The 22,552-nt window shown below is 41.3% G+C and overlaps 1 protein-coding gene across 1 annotated transcript; it reads left to right on the forward strand.

The window, feature by feature from the left end:
* The first annotated feature begins 801 nt into the window (after positions 1-801).
* On the forward strand, positions 802-21,240 carry actr10 (actin related protein 10). Its single transcript, XM_022241616.2, has 10 exons — positions 802-980; positions 3,574-3,726; positions 4,477-4,585; positions 5,717-5,824; positions 6,466-6,533; positions 7,882-7,997; positions 9,341-9,417; positions 17,466-17,621; positions 18,271-18,472; positions 18,883-21,240. The coding sequence occupies exons 1-10, from the start codon at positions 904-906 to the stop codon at positions 19,074-19,076; spliced, it is 1,260 nt and encodes a 419-aa protein (XP_022097308.2). The 5' UTR covers positions 802-903; the 3' UTR covers positions 19,077-21,240.
* Positions 21,241-22,552: the final 1,312 nt, after the last annotated feature.

Below are 22,552 nucleotides of genomic sequence, written 5' to 3' on the forward strand. Positions count from 1 at the left end.
GTGAACTGAGTTATCAGACGACGGGACTGCTCATGCAGTGAAACTGAACTGCTTCTGATGAGTTTGTCTAGCCTGAAACAGATGGATTTTGTAAAATTATACGACTACAACATTTGTGTATGATATGATGGGTTGAATGTGCTACATGTTCAAAATGCAGAAAAGACACAAACTGCCTAAAATCACAGCTGTTGAGTCTGTTCCTGCTAATCACTTTGATAACCCTCATCAGGCAGTAATCAAATGTGTGGAGTACTGATATTATTCATATTTTTGACAAAAATATCAAAGGTGATGGCAGTCTTCCATGGGTTTGCATTGGTTAGTTTAGAAATTTCTTGTACGTGACTTCAATCAACGGGTTTAGATGAACGTCCGTGACTAATACCCGTATACGTGTAGCAATTATTGTACGCATGACCACCACCATTTGTATGCAAATGTCATGCCCTGTATATAAAGAACGCCCGCGGTGTAGGGGTCCATATTTTTGTACACCCAAATCATAGTGGCCGGCAAATGGCACCAGAGGCTTTGTTTCTTTTGTGCCCTCCTTTGTGAGCTGTTTGGTTTCTTTTTTTATCTTTTTTATGCCGTCTACTTGGATGTTGGTGTTTTTCTCTCTTTTTTCTTTTGTTGTGATTCCCAAGAAATAACAATAATAAATGAAAGTGTCCGTACCCATGTGTCATTTGCTCAAAAATAATGTGGCCGCATGATGGTTGATTATGATAACGCCCCCTAGCGGCAGCGAGTTTATGAACCAAATTCATGCCGCCAGCACCAGCGTCTTGGAACAAGACTAGGACCAACGCGGCGCTATACGATCTAGGAGCAATGCCTGTCTAGCCATGAACGAACACTGCACATAAAGCATGATTTGTTAACATTTGGAAGACGAGAATGTCATTTTTCGAGGGACTAGGGTCGGCCGTGGAAAAAACCACAGTTGTGCTTGATATTGGCGCCGCGTATACAAAGTAAGATCGTCATATCATACTCATAATCTAGACCCGACCTTGAATTGCATCATGGACCTACATGATTGTGTTACGCCCCAACTATAGCATAAATAAGTACCAACTATAGTTGGGACAGTCCCAACTGTCGTGCTGCAGTTGGGCTGGCCCAACTATTGTTGACCAATGTCTGTGGGAAATGTCTCAACATTATCCAAGTCAATGTGTCCGTCACACTTGGCACAATTCATCAAAAATGTGGCACTTAGCACCATTACCAATGACATGACATTTGTAAACAATATGACTTTGGCACATGCTGAGCACATGCACACAGGACCTCTCTGCTGTAGTTGGGCCGGCCCAACTGTAGCACTCTAGTTGGGACAGGCTATATAACTATAGTTGGGACTTATGCTATAGTTGGGGCATAACAATTGCACTAAACAAGTAACAGAGAGCCAGTGCCTTCATGATTCATCATGTTGAATGTTATCGCACTGCAAGCTTGGAGAAGGGTCTTACCAATTACCGTCAACAACACACCGTCAACTCCCCAAAAATACAAGTTAATTTGACAAAAGAGGCATAGAAGTGTAATTCTTGGATTGAAAGAGACTTTCCAGTAGTTCGGGGTCATAAATCAGTTTTCAAAATGGATTAATGGATTTTTTTCACACACACACACAAAAGAAGATCCTTTAGCAGCGTAGCGGTTTGCCGCCATCATACTTCCTCATGAAACTTGCACTGTAGCATTTAGGTGTGGGTATGGAGGTAATGCCATGTTGTAAATTTCAATCATTTAAAAAATTTTTAACTACAATGTGCCCTCCTTTGTGAGCTGTTTGGTTTCTTTTTTTATCTTTTTTATGCCGTCTACTTCGATGTTGATGTTTTTCTCTCTTTTTTCTTTTGTTGTGATTCTCAAGAAAAAAAATAATAAATGACTTCCCGTCATGGAATCTGTACGTTTTGTGGATGATCCAACTGTCCTGTTTCTTTAATTCATAATATTACCACCCCTCTAACATAATGGTATGGTCCCAGCTGCTCTAAAGGCAACATGGCTGCTGATTTCTGAGCTGAATTGAGGGAGGCGATTTCAGCAAAATTAAAACGGCAATTTTCCAGAGTTAAACCTGTTGATGTTTAGCCAAAATATCCTCTCAATAAACACTTTACTGTTGAATACCACTTCTTTTGTTTTTTAACGTGTTTTGGAAGTGTTGACGCTGTGTTGACGATGTGTTGACAGTCCGCTGCGTGTTGGCGGTAGTTTAGTATGACAGGATGGATAACTCAGCCCAAAAGGTGTAATCACCATGGGCACCATTTGGGCAAGCCTGCACAGTACAAATTAATTCACAGGTGCAGCGGGTGTGCGTTTACCCCCAGAACTGTGGGATTCGCCCTGAGTGGGGCAGACATTGGACCCCACAGTTCTGAGGGTAGTGTTGGTGCTTGTTGCGGCACTTGCGCCTGTTCATTAACGTGCACTGCGCAGGAATATTGCTTGCTCAAATGGCGCCCACACGATTACAGAATTTCAGCCATATTTACGGTGAAGGTGTTCATCTTGTGCCACTATGCGGTGCTATACGATCTTTGGTCAATATCTCTAGAGGCCTAATGTTACAGAGGAGTATACCATTTTATACCATTTATACAAAGTTTTGTTACGCCCCAACTACATGTATAATATCAGTCCCAACTGTAATTGGGCCCATCCCAACTACAGTGCTATAGCACAGAGGTCCAGCATGTGCCAAACTCATATTCATTGTTTACAGTGTCGTGTCATAGATGAGGTGCCATATTTAGATGAATTGTGTCAAGTGTAAGATGCTAAACCTTGGATAAGGTTGAGAAAATTTCTATAGAAATTGGTCAACAATAGTTGGGCCAGCCCAACTGCAGCACTACGGTTGGGACTATCCCAGTTTTAGTTGGGACAGATGTTGTAGTTGGGGCCTAACAATTTCATTCATGTCATGATAATTTTTCCATTCTCACTCTTAGCACTTCAAACACTGTTGTATGACCATATAGTCACCAGGTCCCTTATTTTGCCTCTTACTGTGAAAACCAAGCAGACTTGACAATAGGTGGCGAAATTAGGGACCCGGCAAAGGGCAAACAAACGGTCACGCACATTAGAGTCATTGATTCATTTATCACCAAATGCAGCGGAGTTGTAAAAATGAGTCACTAAATTTTGTGACTCTGAGAGTCGAGTCATTTTAATGTACATGTAGGCCTGTCCCCTGAACTGTAGGGTTCAGGGCAGACAAAGAACCCCACAGTCGTGTGGATAATGTTAATATAGTGACTGGAGTCAAGTGGAGGTAAAGAAGTCAAGTCACACTGTGTAGACGAGTTGAGTTCAGTAAGACTACATGTAGGCCTATTGAGCTCGAGTCAATTTGAGTCATAGAAGATGGAATACAATACGACAAACAACTGTACACAATGAAGAAAAGTTATTTTGGGGCCTTTTTTTATTGACATCTGGGCCAGGCCTACAACGTTTCAGACAAGTCCTAACAAGTCGCGAAGATAGAGTAGACAAACGTTGTTGCTTCCATGAGGTTTTTTCTCTCTTTTCTCCCAGAATCGGTTTTGCCAATGAAACCGGGCCGCGTGCAATCATTACTTCCTCTGTGAAGCAGCCACGTTCAGGAAAGTTGATAAGGGTATGGGACTTCTCCAACTCTGAGGAACTGTACGATGTCTTGGTGGACTTCCTCCACGTTGTGTACTTCCGGTGAGTTGCACAGAAGAGTGCCATTCTGTGGAGAGTGTAATGTAGATGCCCCTACCTTTACAGGGTGCCGGAAAGAGCAGCTACATGTACGTATTTTGAGCAAACACGATCCAAGTTTGTCAAGTGCTCACTGGATGAAATTCATTTTTAACAGTAGGCCTAACACCGATCTGCATGTGACACTGCACTGAATGTACATGTGTGGATTTAGGCAGCAATTAATGTAACTCGTGATGCTTTGCACATCTGTAGCTCTTGGTGTACACTACTTCTTTCGTAAAACTCTAGGAAATGTATTAATCCTTCCAGCTCCTTGTACAAATGTAATGACATTGGGGGAAACATGCCTTGGATGAACACCTCATTTGCTTACATTTGTCTTCATGCTGTGCGAAGTATGTTGCTGTATACTTTGTATGTGAGAAAATTCTCTTAAAATGTAACTGCAGAGGAAACAGTGTACACCTTCAGTGTAAATCCTTATGATTGGGCCAGTCCTGGGGGGGGGGTTTGACTCCTCCCCCTTCCCATGCTGGTGAATCAGTGTATTCAGTAACACAGATAGTGTGCATTCACTGAACATCTTTCATTGTTTATATATAAAGCATGGAAGTTGTTGCACTGTTAAACACAATGCGGGAGGGCCTTTATGTTCTGTACATTAGCCAAGTATTATTTGTTTCTTAAATATGACTGTTTTGCAAAGGAAGTCAAAAGGTTGCTTGACCACTGCTCCCTTTTTTTTTCCAGCCACCTACTGGTCAACCCCAGAGACAGACGACTGGTCATCTGTGAATCTGTACTGTGCCCGACACAGTTCAGAGAAACACTGGCCAAGGTTTTGTTCAAGCATTATGAGGTACGCTTCCTGTCATTTTATACCTGACAATCTGCCTCGAGCAGAAGCACCCCCTCATTGGTTCAAATGAGCCATGCTGGTTGGGAATGTTACATGTAGTTTTGTTGGTAGGGACGTGCATGCGTTGCGTGCACGTCGTGGTCATTCTTGAACTAGTGAAATTCCTACCAAAGGAGCCTCTTTTGCCAGGAAAATCATGCCCTCTCTCGGTCTAGCTCAAGGCCCATAAGTTGTGATTGAACTGACTGCAGGCTGAAATGTTGGCACACAGATTGCTATGACTTGGCGTAAACAAAAATACAAACTTGGAATTGCACTGTTTGGCTCTGAATAAATCTAGACAAACATTTTTGTATGAACTGCTGTCCAAATCTTCTGCGACCTGAAGAAAAAGAGAACACTCCGATCATTTGAGAACAAGCAGCAACATCAATTTTGCAGAATTGCAACAAGTGTTAAACCAAAGGAAAGAGATCCGTATTCGGACATCACTCGACACCCTGTGCGTAAACCCTTTGAGACTGCTCTGAAAAATTGTGTTTTCTAATTAAGTGCTTCAATATTTTCCCTGCTTAATTTGACTTTATGGGACGTGTTATGTTTTTCTGGGTTAATACCTTTTACGTGTAATGCACTGCAGAGGAAGTTTGTGATGCACGAATATGGAACTCTGACCCAAATGGTGATGATTCCTGAGTGAATTCAGCCATTGCACTCAAGTATAAAAACTTTGTCACAGGTGCTTTACATGTGTCATGGTACATGGGTAATTCCAGAAATTAGAAGTCCATTTTATCTCGTGTCCCTTTCACCTCTGACGTATGATTTTGTAAGTTCAAAACACATTTTCTATTTTCCAAGAGTGATAAATTAATGCAAATTCCCTGCCAAACAAATAGTAATAGTTTGAAATTAATTCCTGTGATATTTCCATGTCAAAAAACAAAGGTCAAATGTAACAGGGACAGGAAAATGTCACACTTTTGGACCCCTGATTTCTGGAATTACCCACATGTGCATCTGTACCTTGACCTTCGTGTTCGTGTAATGTACATTTATGTATTGTTGAAGAAAAAAGTGAGTGGTATTGCTGCACCCCCTGGTAAATGTTTGCTTATGATTTGTTGGCAGGTTCCTTCCATCCTCTTTGCTCCATCTCATCTCCTGGCTTTGTTCACCCTGGGCATTGAAACAGCTCTTGTCCTAGATGCTGGTTACTCGGAGACCGTTGTCCTGCCAGTATCCCTTTATAAACTTTAGTTAATTTGCCGTAAGGTAAAACATTTTGTCAACCTGGAGCTGGGAATAGTGAACAGGAGAGCAATAAAGTTAGTACGTTATCTGAAGTTTGGCCCGTAGCATTTTTATTTCTTTTTTTTTCAAGAAAGTACAGGTATTTACATGTGCGTAGCATTTAAAAATTGGCTGACCAGTTTGCCTCGGTTGAAAAAAATGCCATCAAAGTTGTCAAAGGAGTATGCATGTACATTTGTATTACAAAAGATGGGTCCAAAATAGTCCACATGGTGTCCAGAAGTTCATGTACATGTATTTACATGTGTGTAGCATTTAAAAATTGGCTGACCAGTTTGCTTCGGTTAAAAAAAAAGCTGCCATCAAAGTTGTCAAAGGAGTATGCATCGACATACATGTACATTTGTATTACAAAAGATGGGTCCAAAATACCCCACAAGGTATCCAGAAGACTCACTGACACCCCTGTGGCTAAAATCCTGTCATTGGATCAGTAGGCAATGCCACTCTACCATACGTACCTACGTTTTCGACATTACACAAAGCTGACAGCAGAAAGACTTTATTTTTACACACTAAATGGAACTGAAACATTCCCAGTGTTCCTTGACTACAGGGATGCCCAGATCTATGAAGGAGTGCCCATAATCAAGGGTGTACAGGCCCTGCCTCTAGGCGGCAATGCCATTCACAGGTTGGTAAATACTGTTCCTGTGAAGGATTTATATAAACATCCCAACCCTCGCTTTTTTATCGTTCAAGTGAGTAGTTCTTTTGTTTGTTGACTTATGGCAAGCAGATTGTAAAACACCTTGTCCTTCAAAGCAGTTATGTACTTGCAGCCGATAAAATTGGAAACGGACCTCTTTGAGGCAAATGCGGGGGCTCACTGCATCGCGAATTGCAACAATTGGACACAACACCTGCCCCACATAATGCAATCTGAGGTCTACATAATATTGTCCTGAATCTAGTCAAATACAGTAGAGCCTTGACAAGAATTTTTTATGTAGTCGGAGAGTAGTCGTAGATATTTTTTCCAGTGTGCAGGTGTACCTATATTGTAATTTGACAACCAGAATTAGAAGCCGTTACTCTGATGGCACAACGCTCTTGGACAGGTGGTGCGCGCGCGTTACATGCCTCTTTGGCCAATAGGGTGTCATGATTTGCCAAATGCATGCACGCGTCAAGCTGAAGAATGTGCGTGTGAGTGCGGTGCGGACAACCTTAATGTTGTCTAATCAGATCAGTCTATTGATGAGAACAGGCAATCAGTAGTCTATTCAGTTTATGGTCAATGTATGTAAATATTGTCCCAGATTTTTTAGTGTATTTACATGTATATGCACTACCGGTAATTCAAAGGTGATGTCATTACTGCAGCACTATCACACTTATGCATGTGTTTGTACCCTCAACCGTAAAGGACACAAGGGCTGGCGGCAAATTTTTCATCTGGGCTTGTGCATGCTCATTACGCACAAGCACAGACTGTACATTCCAATATACATTGGTAATTCATGCTCAGCGTGTCTTACACCAAGGGCACATAAACCTGTGTACACACACGACGAGTTCACACCAAAGGACCGTTATTTCTATATAAAAAGGCGCCCTCACTTGTCTCCCCCGGACCGAACTGGTAGAAGAGGAATGCAGTGGGTGCGTACCACCCCAGGTGAGCCTAGTACCACCATAGACATGTAAGCACAGCCGAGACCAGACATGTCCCATTCATTGTATGCAGGCCAAAGTGAGGTGCGTTTTCGCACGCTCAATCCTTCTCTTTGAATTTGAATACTTATCAAGCGGACGCAGTGGACCCGGCATTAATGTATGTCTTAGTGTTCCTGCATGCGTATGATATCATTCTGTGTGCAGTAGAAATGGGCATCACGTTTGTAATGACTTGTTTGGTCTAGGTTTCATTTAGATGCCTATGGTCACCATCACAGTAATGGCTTGACTTTGCCAGGATTAGTCTATAGGTATTTTTCTTTCCTGGATATTTGAATTAAAGTTTTACCTTTTTTGTTCAGCAACCTGCAAGCGAAACTCTTAGAAGAGGGTGTGGTAAAGGGTCAGGGGAACGGAGAGAGGCCGCTGTCATCTGTCATAAGCACCATCCCAGAGGAGACACTAGAGGACATCAAAGGTGGGTAATAGTTGACTATTGACTGGCTCAGAGCAGTGTACCGTACAAAAGTTGGTCTAGTGTAGCATCATACCACCAAGGATCTCACTGGTATCAAGGTACTGGTTCGGTGAAATGAGGCTATAGTTGACTATTGACTGGCTCAGAGCAATATGCCATACAACAGTTGGTCCATTATAGCATCATACCGCTGAAGAGCTCACTGGTATCAACTTCAAGGTACTGTTTCAGTGAAATGAGGCTTTAAATGTGACCTGTTCTGTGAATAAGGCCATTTTTCAGAAATGTGGATGAAAATGTTGGGGGTTCTTATTGCTTTCCATAGTACAGGACTTTTTCAAAGGCCTTTAGCTCTAAAGTGGTTCTGGCGACTTTTGACTCATTTTACCAAACAGGCCACAAATTGCCAGTGACAATAGAGATGAAAGGATGCGTTGTAGGCCAAAGGGGGGCTGAGAAAATGCAGTATGGTTTGAGCAGAAGTCACACAGACTCCTTGGTACTATTTGCTTATTGGCTGCTTGACGGTCCAGGGTTTCCCCTGGGGCACTGACATGTGTGAGGTGGTCAAACAAATTTTGCCAAAATTTAGTAGAGCATGAAACAAAAGCGAATATTTTCAAAAAGGTCAAAATGAAATTCTTTATATTCTAATAGTATATTTACTCCAAATTTCCCCTCTGAAATACATCAATCTTGTATTCTGTGTCCCTCTTTATCACTCTGGGCAATTTGAAACTGATCTATTGTTAGTGACATATCTAAGTTATTTGGCATATTCCTTCCATCTTTGTCTGTTTTAAGTATGAGGTGGTAAAATTCAACAGAAAAGCCTTAGGTGTCACTAAAATCATTGATATGGGCCGCCTCACACTTGTATAGGCAAGGGAAACTGGTCGAAGTCAGCAGAACCCGAGGAGCCAGTTATTAACTACTTGCCCAAGGCATTATTCCACAGTGAATTTGTCCTAGGCGTGGTATTATTTTCATCCCCAAATACTTTCTTTTAATAACAAGATACATCCACAGTCCGTTTACAACGATAAGAAACTTTGGACATACATGTAACATCCAAAATATTGTTTTTTCCGGGTGTAGTTGTTGAGTCTGTGGCAGGTCTGATAGCTGGTTGGTTTACCTCATAAATTAATGCTAACAAGTAAATGAACGACGAGCGGCAGCGAAGGAATGCCTCTGGTTCAGTCACTTCATTACTGTGTGCACTGTAGTCTGTTGGAGAGTTACAATGAATCCAACTGTGACATGACTGTTGTGTTGGAGGGAAAGATTTTGTTTATTGAAAGAAAATGCAGTGACAATTTTTTTTCCCCTTTCACTTCTAGTGAGAACCTGTTTTGTCACCAATATGGATCGAATAAGGCTTATCCAGCAGAGCATACTTCAGTCAGACTCGAGCAAGGTAAATGGTGGATTTTGATTCTAGTGGCTAAGCAGTTTTCATACTGTTTGGAGTGGTCAGATTTTAATCTTAATTGTCCAGGACGTGTCAGGTCTTCGTATCTTGGTGTGGAATGATGTGCATCTTCTTGAAATGAGGAAATCCAGTCATGAAGATAAGAGACAAAGATCCAAGTCGTTCATTGCTAGCCACTTTTTTAACCTTCACTCCCTCAGCCCTTTTTGTTCTGAATTGTCCCACATTGTCCAAAATCTTCTAACGTGCTGGAAATCAGTGACATATTTTTGGTAAGCTGGAAAGCAAATGTTAGCCGATCTAATACAGATTTCTGTCTGTCCGTCCATCTGCACAGGCCGTATGTCTGGTGGCCCGCTCAGTGTTAAGTTTTAGGTGTGGGTATAGTATGTGTCATTTGTGCCTGTTTATTTCAGTCTTGAGTTAATTAGCACCTGATCTTTATGTGGGATTATTGCTTTGAAATGTTGTTCACCTACATGTACATATTTAATAAAGAAATTAAACCCGAAGTGTTAAAAGTTTTTGTGTTACCCATGCATACATGTATAATACAGTACCGTATGCATACAGTTGTATTGTACAGGTCAATTACAATGTGTGCCACACATGTAAAGGGAAACAGGTGTGTATGATTGGGTAAGGGGAAAGAGTAGATAGGATGAGGAAGGTGGAGTTGGAGATGGATGGGATGATGGGATGGGGAAGGTGGAGTTGGAGATGGATGGGATGATGGGATGAGGAAGGTGGAGTTGGAGATGGATGGGATAATGGGATGAGGAAGGTGGAGTTGGAGATGGATGGGATAATGGGATGAGGAAGGTGGAGTTGGAGATGGATGGGATAATGGGATGGGGAAGGTGGAGTTGGAGATGGATGGGATGATGGGATGAGGAAGGTGGAGTTGGAGATGGATGGGATGATGGGATGAGGAAGGTGGAGTTGGAGATGGATGGGATGATGGGATGAGGAAGGTGGAGTTGGAGATGGATGGGATAATGGGATGAGGAAGGTGGATTTGGAGATGGATGGGATAATGGGATGAGGAAGGTGGAGTTGGAGATGGATGGGATAATGGGATGGGGAAGGTGGAGTTGGAGATGGATGGGATGATGGGATGAGGAAGGTGGAGTTGGAGATGGATGGGATAATGGGATGGGGAAGGTGGAGTTGGAGATGGATGGGATGATGGGATGAGGAAGGTGGAGTTGGAGATGGAGAGGGATGGGAGGGGGCAGAGGCAGAGAAAGATGGAATGATAGAATGGGATGGAGTATGAGATGGATGGGATGATGGGATGGGGAAGGTGGAGTTGGAGATGGATGGAATGGGGCAGAGTCAGAGAAAGATGGAATGATAGAATGGGATGGAGTGGGAGATGGATGGGATGATGGGGGGGTTGAAACCTTTAAAGTGCCATTTATTTTTGTTACGTGCTGTTTTTAAAAAGTGTGGCAAGCTTGCATTTGGTTAGCATGATTCCTTGGTCAGCATGATTCCTTGGTCAGCCTGATTCCTTGGTCAGCATGATTCCTTGGTTACCATGATTTCTTGGTTAGCATGATTCCTTGGTTACCATGATTTCTTGGTTAGCATGATTCCTTGGTTAGCATGATTCCTTGGTTAGCATGATTCCTTGTTTAAGCACATTTTGTAATTTGCATGGATGACTCATAATAAGGTATGAGCTGCTTTTGAGCTAAAGAAATTGAGATTCAAACGAAGCAGTGAGGGGGGCTTTGCCGTTCTAGTTTGTTTTTAAGCTTCCAACGGGCGTCGACAAGGTCTGTGTGAAGGAATAATGGCCAGGCTCAGCTATACCTTCCTCAATGTTGCAAAAGACTCCAAAAAACTGTTGGAATTGGTAGGATTTGGGAAGGTTTGGTTCAAGCAAGGAATGCCAGTCTCAAGCCAGTTTAGTTAATAGAGCTGGTGTTTATCTGCATGGTAGTGGTGGTATCATGTTTTCTCAGCAGGAAATAGTTTACAGAAAATTATTCTCCCATGATACATTTCTGGCATTCCAAACTGCTTTTGGAGCCAAATTTTGCGCCGTGGGTGGAAAGAAGCGAACTGTGGTAAATGACTTGCCCAAAACACTCAACATGCCTAGCCATCGGATTCCAACCCTGACCCTACAAGAATCGTGAGTCACAAAAAAACAAAACGCCACACCAGGTTTCAACATTTATAAGATGAAAGCACATCATACTGTGTATGTAACTGAGCTTGTGTTGATCAAGCAGAAATAGTGACAACTTTATACAGGAATGTTCTACTTTAAGGATCAATCAATTTATTTCTAAACAAATACACAAAGTAACAGTCATCAGTCAATCCGTCTATAACGGGGGAAAAAAGAAATTCCGTATACAGATCCATTTTCATTAATTACAGAAATGTTTCTTCGCAGAGACATAACAAATTGTGCTTATTTAATGACAATATTTAATAATCAGTTTCATAGAATCCAAGAGCTTCTTAAGTTATACATTGTCCGGGATATTAACAACGATGTTATAAAGATGCTTCATGAACGAACTAAAATGTCTTGTTGAATTGCTATCCGTCTGTGGTGCCAAAATATTACATTGCTATGCACGCCCATACATGTACATGCATGGATATCCTAGGTTATGTTTGTACTGGTAAGTGCACAACGATTGAATGACATTGTATTTTCAAAGTTTGATAAAATTATTACTAAAAGGATAAGTATTAGTAAAAGTATCCAAATCTATTGTATAGCTTGGTTATTTTAGGATGAAGCAGTGCCGGTAAATGTTTTCATATATCAAACTTTGTTCAGGTAATAAATAAAATGACCATTTGCTTAGAAATCCTGATCCAAGAGGTACATATACATGTATACATCAGCAATATCAAAAGGATGTTTCCTATCAAACTTCACATCATTTAGTGCATAGATCTTAGTTGTGCTCAGACTTTTTAAAACTGGCATTACCGTGGCATTAATATAGTACGAGAAGTAATGTTTAAAACAACAAATCAATGTGCAAAGTCAAACACCAGAGCAGCCTGTGACCCTGTAACTACCATTGCCAGACAAGGCATTTGATAAAGAATACATGTATAAGTTCACAAATATGTTAAGATAACCATACTAGACAACTACTGTACGGTACACCTGTTATGTAGAACTTGAATTAAGCTTATCTTTCTCTTGAAATTTTCATTTACATAATTTACACTTAACACAAAATTTACCATTTCATTAACAGAATCAAAAGCATTATCAGGAATAAGTAATATTCAGGTTATCCAACAAAGTTTGAAGTTGGCTATTCACCGGAAAGGTTTGCTTTTACCATGTACCTGTACGCAGGGAAATGGTATTCATGTATACTTCAGACCATTTCCCTATTTAACAATGCACCATTTGACCGTGTTTTAACATTTGATCATTCCCACTGAGATGTGATAATGCCCGCTGTGTAAAAAAAAACACTCTGGCATCTTGTTACGAAATAGTTTCATCCATCCTTTTGGTCAAGAATCTGCATGCGATGCGGCACAGAAAACACGCCATGGGCACACCAAGTCCATATATGGAGATTCTTCAGGATAACTTGCACAAGGAATATACCATAAAATGTAAAAATAAAAGTATAGTGTATATTTTTAGAACAAATCTGTCATACATGTAAATTGGCTTTTTTTGACTCTCTGACTTAAAAAAGCCCTGCGGCTCGGGCATTTGTCACGTCCATTCTCCTGTGCTGGTCTTAAACACATGTTTTAAGACCGGCCCTGCACTTACAGCACATGTATTTATTCCCTTATTAAAGATCCCTTACACTGTACCCATAACATTGGCAGTAACAGGTAATGATTTCTGAGTGACTAAAATATGTCAGATTTCAAAGTTTTTCATGGTGCCAAACCTTACTGAAGTTTCATGGCCTTTCCCAGGGTCTAGGAGGCTCAAGGCTAATGCTCAATCTGTGATGCACACTCTCATTGTAAAGCACTTGAACAGAGGTTGCAGTCCTTATAATGTATACACAAGTTCATGTCCACAAGTTTAAAGCAGTTTTGGTTATTGAATGGCTGTTACTTTACAACTACATTTTTGGGACACTTAAGTTTCACTAAAGGTTTTAGTCAGTAATAAGAAAGAAATAAGCAATTCATTCCGAGATTTGTTTCCGCTAGAAACATCTTTGCAATACATGTCAGCCTGTTGTGTATATACACGTCCACATACCTTTTAACTAGATACAGTTATTTTCTTCGTGTCATTTTTAAGATGACATCCACGGGCACAAGTCCTTCCCATTCTCATGTTTGGTTACTTTAACCAGTGTTTATTAATTTAGGCATCCTCTTTGCATGAAAGAAGAATAGCTGCTCCACCTTGATGAGGGACACAAGTTATCCTTTTTATCACCAGTTGTGTTCGTGTTTTCCTCTCTGCCCTTGAGATGTGTGTTTGGAGCATTTGAGACTTCCAGACTTTAGAAACTTTGGTTCAGAAATCATAGTACATGCAGTCATCCGATTCTATGAAAAAGTTTCCGGCATCAACCTGGGACAAGGCGACATTGTTGAGTTGGCACGTCTCCCCGAACATGTTGAAGGAGTGACAGTCAGGATCCTTGTAGCAAGCGATGCAGCACGTCAATGGGTGTGGCACCGGCAGTTGCTTGTAGGCGTAGCCCAACAGGCATCCGGGCCGGGCGAGATGGCCATCTGTGCCGGTGATGGCTGTGGTGCAGCGCAGGGAGGGGATGCACTTCTCTAGTTGTCGTTCGCAAAGGATGTGCTTGCGTTTGGTGCAGCTTTCCTCCGTCCACTTGATGCTGAAATTGGCATCGTGGACTGAGCAAATGGTGCTGGTGTTGGTGACTGCCTGGGCCTGCCACCGGTCCTCCCCCTCACAGAGCCACCCCTCACCCTCTACTTTCAGACAGCCAAGCCAGGTGTGCTTGTCTCCTCTGTCATCAATTCCTGACTGTCGTATGTCCCAAATGAAACTGTTCTCTCCTTGGCTATTGGGCACCGTCAGCTCGCTGCCCAGGTTTCTGCACATCTCAAGGCTCTCCACCCAGGTTAATCTGTTCCCGCTGGGAGGGGGAACCTCATAACAGGACCGGCCATGTTGTGTCCAGCCTTGTGGACAGGTTTGGCAGATTGCATCAACTCTGATCACGCTGATCCCTATGAACAGAAGCCCGAGGAACAACATGGTCAAGTTGTCACACAGCATGTTTGACAGGAGAAGAATGATGTCTCTGCTTGCCTGACCACTGTTTTGTATTACCACTGTCGGCAGCTCTAGGCCTACACATAGCCCAGTACGGTGTCAACTGCCTTGTGCCCATTGCCAATGATTTTTCCATCAGTAATTGATTTTATTTTTCAAAGTGGTCCTGAATGCCTGAGTGAATGTTTCCAAGATACACATGTTTCAGTCATTTAGCACAGAAACCGGACAACTGTTTGCCATGGTAACGATTGAACTTACCGTACTGATGTTACCTTCGCGGCCAGTGCCGTGCGATCAATATTTTCCTCAGCACTGTGCAGCACTTGTAATTAATGTTTCATGGTTTGCTGCTCTTCAAGTAACCCAATTCTCATCACCTCTTTAGTGAGAATTATTGGGTCTTCTCTGCAGGAGTATGTACAGTGCACATGGATGTCAATCCAACAGAATTTTAGTTACAGATATTACTGTTTAAGTTTTTGAAATACACGTACATGTACATGTAGTTTAAATTTTCCCAGCCGAGTTTAGTCGTGAAGAAGTTCATTTTCAAGAACATGCTTTCAAACCCATATCTGGCATCACTTGTTCAGATTGGGGTTCCTAGTTCCTGTTTTCACATTCACCTTTTTGAAGTTGTTCTGTACAGTATTTCTCTTTGTTCTTACATGTGTGTGCAGACATTCTTTAGGTCTTGGTCTGGTCTGTTGGGTTTATGTCAGTCTACATAAAGCCTCTTCCTCATTCAAGACCATATTTTTACCAACTCTCAGTCTCATTTCTAATGTCTTTTTCCAGTTAATGCAATCAAATTTAGAGCCATCAAAGAGGATTTTTGTAGTTTTATTTCAACCGTCTTTATTGAGGGTAACCCATTTAGCAGAAGCTGATCATTTGGGGCCCTAGTTAAAAAAGGAAGGATATGCCTACGTATTTGTTTGTTTCTGTAACAGTCTTCTCGTACCTATGTTGTTTTTCAAACTTTTTATGTGTTCAGTGTTGACTCGTAATGGCATACGTTGCCATTGCTCTTTTTGTTTGACTGTACCCTTATGTTTGAATAGAGGTAACTGTCAGTTGAGATTCTTTAGTTAACCACTTGGCGCCGGGTTCAGTTAAAAAAGATAGTGGAGGATGCAACCTTGCTATCGTACACTTCATAATCTAACCAACAATACAAAGATGAATGCAATGATAAATATCTGTAATACAGAGGCCAGCTGCGTGGTGTATGTACAGTGGAAATTGCCACCTACTGTAGCTGTGTGGATCGATCTCTGATGGACATGTGTTCTTCTTGCCTGAGAGTGACCTCCAAATGGGCCGAGTTGGGGGGGAAATCTGTGTTTCCCCTCCACAACACAATTTCTGACATTTTCACGAGTGGATGACATGTTGCTGTGGCCATTCCAAGCAGAAGAAGCTGACATCATTGGCAGAGCCCATCTTTACCTGGCATTTTCCATAGCTTCCAAACTGAAGATTTTTCTCTTTAAATTCAGTACTGACATTCACTGTTCATTCCCAAAGGTGGCCAATCACAATATCAAAATGTCAAATTTTGTTCCTGTTTCCGTGGTGAAACTGTTACTCCTTAACTTCTATACCTTTCACATTTCACCAAAGTATGGGTGGTTTAATAGTTTTAGCCTTTAAATATCTCCTCCACTGCTTTGGAGTACTGGTATTTTGATGTATTCTGGCCAGTACTGTTCATAGGGCTGCAAGGAGTATATGATGTTCATTGAATTCCATCCTTACCTTTGTGTTTCTATTATATCATTTATTCCAATACCACCTCACTGAAAATGATATGGACACTTCAGTTGACCTTTTTTATTCTTGATGTTCGTTGTTCACAACAGTGACATGCTGAACTGCAAAGAAAGAGGGGTCAAGAGAGTGCCTTGCAGTTAGTTATTCAGCTATTCAGTTAACTGAGTAACTTGTAATGGAAAGCTTTTCTACTAGTACAATGTCCATTCTTTTTAACATGAAATCATCAGCCTTTTGGTCATGGAAATGTCTATTTCCTTTGAAGCTCTTCATGTGCCAGTACCATTACAAGGCTAGTGCAAATGCACTTGCATGGGCAATCAGTTTTTGGTGTCAGCTTAAGGACAGTGCCATTCATTCAATAAGCAGTTAGAGATTTGCAAGGGATTCCGCATTGCTCCTCAAAAGTAAGTTTTCAGAGTTTGTGGAAGGGCTGATTTGAGACAAGGTCTCACGTAACAGCAGCATGCTGAGCGGAGGCACAGAGCTGATGGACCAATAAGTCTTTGGAGAGATAAATGTGAATAAAGTCTGGTACACCAAGTTATGTGATTGCACATAAACATAGCAATATGAATTCTCCAGACTGAAGATACTGTTGCTGTACCTCGTGATTCGGGGCAAGCTTTTGAATGGTCACCACCATCTCTGGAATCATAATGGACTGGTTCCTTTGTGCCCTTCATATCCATCGAAAACAGTGTATTTGTGCAAGGTGTCTCTTGTGTAACTAAGCAAAAACTTGCCCCGAATCATGAGGTATAGCAACAGCATCTTTAGTATGGAGAATTGCAATTGTTATGTTCACGTCAATTTAAAGCACTCAGTGTACCAGATTTTGTTCAAATCTAACTTGCAAAAGGCTTATTGTTACTGGGTATTGGGTACCAATTGCCCGATTACCGATCAACCATCCACCCCTTTGGCCTTTCTCCTTTTGGGCTGTGAGGAGGGGTATGTGTATGGAGCAGGATAGAGTTTTTGTATATTTATCAGATTTTTTTTTGTTTCTCATACATGTGCATAGCGGCCTTCTCTTCCAGCAGCTGTGGAGTACCCTTTGGATGGAGGTAAGATCCTGACCATCAGTGGAGACACCAGGGAGATGGCCTGTGAGGTCCTCTTCGATCAGGATAATGAGGAAACCTCCCTTGCCACGCTCATCCTGGACTCTATTCTCAAGGTGAGTTTACCCACACTTCAGGTTGGGCCAGTTTTGGTTTTGCCATTGCAATTTTTTAAGCCAGTTTGGTTTAGCCATCCATGTTCAAACTCTAATAACTCGAAATAAATGGGCAAATATGAAACAGTTTGGTTCATTCACATTGTGCATCATTACTGCAGTCCCAGCACTCGGTATGACCAAGAGACATGCTTTTTTTCCGGTGGTATTAATTTCTTCACTTCATCTGGGACTTTACAATTGCAACAGTGCTTAGTGTTAGGTTTCAGGTCAGTTCGGGTTGGTTTTCCTTAATTTCTCTCGGTTCAGATCGGGTCGGATTTGGGGAGATTAGATCCACTTTGGGTAGAATTTGGTTTGTACATGTATATATGTTTCCGGTTGGTTTGGCCTGTTCAAACTGACCTGATGCACAACATTGGTGGTAAATATCACTATGACTTTCTCTCAGATAACAGAATAGACAATGTGGTGAGAACTATTGTAGAATGACATATGTGAAGTCCAACTTTGTAACGAATTCTGACTGTGGCATCCTGTCATTTTAAAAATGTCGTTTTTGGCAAGAAAATAGTGCCATGCCCAGGATAAGGTTGCCTTGAAATGAAACCGGTGTCAGCTGGTGATATTGCCAAGTCTGTACTTTCAGTGTCCCATTGACATGCGTCGGCAGTTGGCCGGTAACCTGGTCACCATTGGAGGTACATCATGTCTGCAGGGCTTCAACCATCGTCTCTTGGCCGAGCTGCAGGAGCTTTTGCAGAAGCCTCGCTACAAGGCGGAGCTGGCCATCGACAAGTTTAAGATCCACGAGCCACCATCGCAGGCAAACTACACAGCTTGGCTAGGAGGTGAGAAATACATGTACCTCTTAACAAAACTCTGGCCTGGGTTTGTGTGTGTTAAGCCTATTGTTTAGTCTAGGGGCCAGACTCAATTTCTTTGATTTGTACAGAAGTCAGTAACTCGGACTCTGAGTTGTGCTGTAAATGTCTCTTTATCTGGGTGAGTTTGATCAAATTGTCATGTTTAGTGGCCCCTTTGCTTCACTTTGCTTTGCTTTACTAATGATTGTTCTGTTGTATTTGGTGAGTGTTTACATAATGTTGAGAAGAAAAGAAAATATCGACAAAAACTCTGTCAATGAATCCCAGCTTTAAGGGCAAGTCCTCACCATGCCAAATGCCCTGCACATGGATTGTACGCTTCACTTTTATTATTTTTTGGTCTCCCTTCTCCGCTTTCACCCATTCACACCTAGGTGCAATATTTGGGGCCTTGGAGATCCTCAGCTACCGGTCCCTGTCCAAGGACGCCTATCTCAAGTTTGGCCGGGTGCCGGACTGGTGTTCACTGGACCAGACTCCCCTGGAGATAGACCCTCTCTCCAAAGACAAGACCTCGCGCCGGCCATTCCGAGACTCCATGGACCGTCAAGGCAGCCTGGACAGATGAGGGAATGGGGTACCAGTGATCTAGGCTGGCCCTCTTATGCTGCGTTATCAAGCTCTAGACTGCAATGTACATTCTTCTCCATGTCATGAGTAGCCAGTTCAGTGTTCATAGTGTGCATGCGCACATCTCACTTTTTGACATATTCAACTTATGTTTTAGTGAATCAGTTATCTGTATCGGGGTTTGATTTTCATCTAAAAGTCACTAGAGTCATGGTCGAGTGGCTCACAAACTTCGTTGGACAGGATTAGTTTGATAAAACCACTGTAGTACCTCCTACATGTATACGAACAAAAAAAATGCAGTTGCTAGTCTTTTGTCTGTTGCATTGGATGACTTCAAGAACGATATCTGTTTCAGCATATCCTCATACAAAGTTGATCAAACAGCACCAACACTGGACATGCTTGGGTGTTTCTAAAGAGGTCCACCTTCTATTGTTCAGCAGACCAGACTTTTATGGTCATTAGCTGCACAAGACCAACATCAGTTTAAGCGGACAGTGTGAAATTCGATTCCAGACTGTATGCAAAGCCATTTAGGGCGGCTGTGAACTCGACGAAAATTCTTGTTCTGTGTAAAAGCATGAAGTGTCCAAAACTTTGGACAGCTATAGTTTCAAGTATTTATCCTGTTCATCCCATTGTCAGTGTTGGAAAATATATCAGTGCTGTGATCACTCAAGTGGACTGAACTCTGCAAGCGGCCCTCAAGTTCACTTACTCAGCTCTGGTATTTTTGTACAGTGCATTGATCAGGAAATTTCTTCCTTTACTTTTTGCACTGTTTAACATTTGTAAAACTTACTTTAGAACTGAGCTGCTCGGTACTGTGAAACAAGCCACATCTCCTACATTAGCCATGCTGTTTTTGTATACATGTATGTGGTACTTCTGTGGTAAATACACGAATTCATCACTGTTTCTATGGTGTATTCTGTCTTTGTTGAATAGCAGGTGGCACAAGTTTGAGCAAAAAGTAGAACGGCAGTATTTAAAAATGTCAAAGACATGTTAAAGTAGATGGAAGAATTGTGATGGAAATCATAGTTTGTAAAATTTTGCTGAAGGCCGTGGCATCGGTGAATATGTAAAACTGAATGAAAATGTACTGTCCGGAGCCTTCTGTGCGTAATTGCAAATTAATATAAATTAGGACAAATATCTATAACTTGATGAATTTAGATCTCAGTGGACACACTGAATTACGCGTTGCTTTTATTACAAACATTTTTGTGTAAATCGATGACATCTAGTGATAAATAATGAAACAGTTTCTTTGCATTGAGGACTTCTTTCGGAGTTAACGTTTCTTAAGTTGAATAAGATCTTGCCATTTGTGGGGTGTTTTGTTACCATATTTCAATATTTTGAAGGTTGTTTGATTGTACATTTGAGTTGACTTTATTGGTTTGGGTTTGAAAGTCCTGTGACATGGAGGCGTTTTCTCTTGATCCTTTTGGGATTTTTTTTTTATGTCACTCAGGTCAGTCATTCTTTTCAATCAATCTCCTTTTTGTTGTGGTTTTGATCATTAATTATTATTCTACTTGTTTGCTTTCCTTTGAGTTTGTTTTCAAAAATAATGGTTCATAAAGCTATCAGAACCAAGTTTCTGTCCTTCGATCAAAAGAAAATGTTTCTCGAGTCAAAAGTGTCTTCTCCCAAACTGCTTGTGGGTGATGTGCAGTGAAGAGTCTTCATTATTGCAAATTACCTACTTGCAGTTTTCAGCTAAGTAAGCCTGTCTGAGTGTCCATCCTACATTTAAAGAAAATGGTTTCCTGCCATCAGACGTGCGGGATTTTTGGTTCATGAAGGATTTGGCCAATTTCTTGTGCCTTCTGAAAGGCAGCCTTTTGTGACCAAGTTATTTCGATTGATCAAGTAAAAATTTCAGTGAATTTTTAATCTGGTTTTTTGGGGGGGTGTCAGTTTCAGAATGGTTATGTTTTCATTTTTCTTAAATTGATTTTGATCCAGTTGAGCTGAAAAACTAAATAAGGCCCTGTGCAGAATATGCCATGTACTTCAGCACGTGTGTTTGTTGGTGTTTTTGTTTTTTCTTCATTTTGCTGAAGCTCGTTGAGCTTGTCTTTTAGGATGCATTGAATCTGTATCTCCCAGTGACATTGACTCAATAAAGGTGGGAATCTTGATTAATATGTTTGCTGTGTGTGTCATCTTGATGTGCCATAAACAAAGTAATCGACAACCAGCTTGACTACGGGAAATAAGTGACTCTTTGAAAAAACCCTAACATTTATCTAACAACATAATAACCCATTTTCTTTGCAAAATCACTATAATCACTATGGTGCAAAGAACGCATGAACGCCGGAAACAAAATTCTCAAGTCTAAAGAGGAAAGAGGGATGGTCACGTTACTGCGGGGATTTTGCGAAGAAAATGGGCTTTATGTTGTTAGATAAATGTTAGGGTTTTTCAAAGATACCACACTTAAAACGGGTAGATACTCAACGTAAAATTCGCATCGATCATTTCGTAGTATATATTAGTACGATTGAACGTCAACTTCGTCGTGGAGCGTCATTTACAATGACAAGGAACAACATCAATTTCCAATCGATAGGTAGTTTCTCGGGGGAAAGCGCGCGCACGATTTCAATCAGCATGTTTCCTTAGCAACAAACAGCCCTGCGCACCGTGCGTGCACCATACGCACCGTGCCATCTCGTACCTTGGCAAAATCGATACTTCTTCCTCTTCAGTACGTAGCAACAGATTCACTGAATCCATGTACAGCCACGGGAGAAGACGGAGTGACACTAAGTTAATTCAAGTTCCTATCCCTGGATCTGATAAAGTCAAGAACCTGATCCCCAAAAGAGCTCACACACTGATGATGTAGTTCAGTTCAAGGAACTTCGCAGAGATATTTTAGATATGCAGAGTTTTATGAAATACAAATTAAGTCCCATTGGCAGCAAACAGTCGGAACTGTCATTTCCTATACAATTTGGATTTCACACAAAGTCTCCCTGATTTTGGCTTGATTTTAAAAACTAGACATTATTGGAGTGGCAAAATGAACGGAACGTGCAGCTGAATTAATGACGAATTTTATTCGTTTTTTTCTTGAATAAATATAACGAAACGGGTGGTCACTGGATTAATGAAGCTACCCCCCCACAAAAAAATATCGCGATAAATTCCCGAAAGAAATTTCATAACTTTGACAACTTATTTTCTCGTTTTTGCGAAGACGCCAGCACGAGGCTTAGTGAATCACGGTTGCGTCATTAGCGTTGCCAATGGGGGGTGTAAGTGGTGCAGAATGTAACAGAGGTGAGAAATGTCGGAGAGAAAAGTTGAGATGCTGATATAAAGCAAAATTTTGACTTTCAAATTAAAAAACTGTGACTACTAAGCTATAAATATTTTCCCAAAGGAAGTCTTTCTAGACCCTTAACCAGTATTTCTAATTAAACCTAAACAAGCGCGTCTGTTTTGCAA

Source organism: Acanthaster planci, linkage group LG01 (assembly GCF_054643075.1).
Source record: "Acanthaster planci isolate LZ-2023a linkage group LG01, COTS_SCS, whole genome shotgun sequence".
NCBI classification, from domain to species: Eukaryota; Metazoa; Echinodermata; class Asteroidea; order Valvatida; family Acanthasteridae; genus Acanthaster; species Acanthaster planci.

What these genes read in the sequence shown, in the direction of transcription:
- actr10 (XM_022241616.2), top strand. Translation starts at nt 904, where the DNA reads ATGTCATTTTTCGAGGGACTAGGGTCGGCCGTGGAAAAAACCACAGTT. An exon ending in TTTTGTTCAAGCATTATGAG is followed by an intron (nt 4,586 to 5,716) that starts GTACGCTTCCTG and finishes ATTTGTTGGCAG; the next exon opens with GTTCCTTCCATCCTCTTTGC. An exon ending in CGGAGACCGTTGTCCTGCCA is followed by an intron (nt 5,825 to 6,465) that starts GTATCCCTTTAT and finishes AGGGATGCCCAG; the next exon opens with ATCTATGAAGGAGTGCCCAT.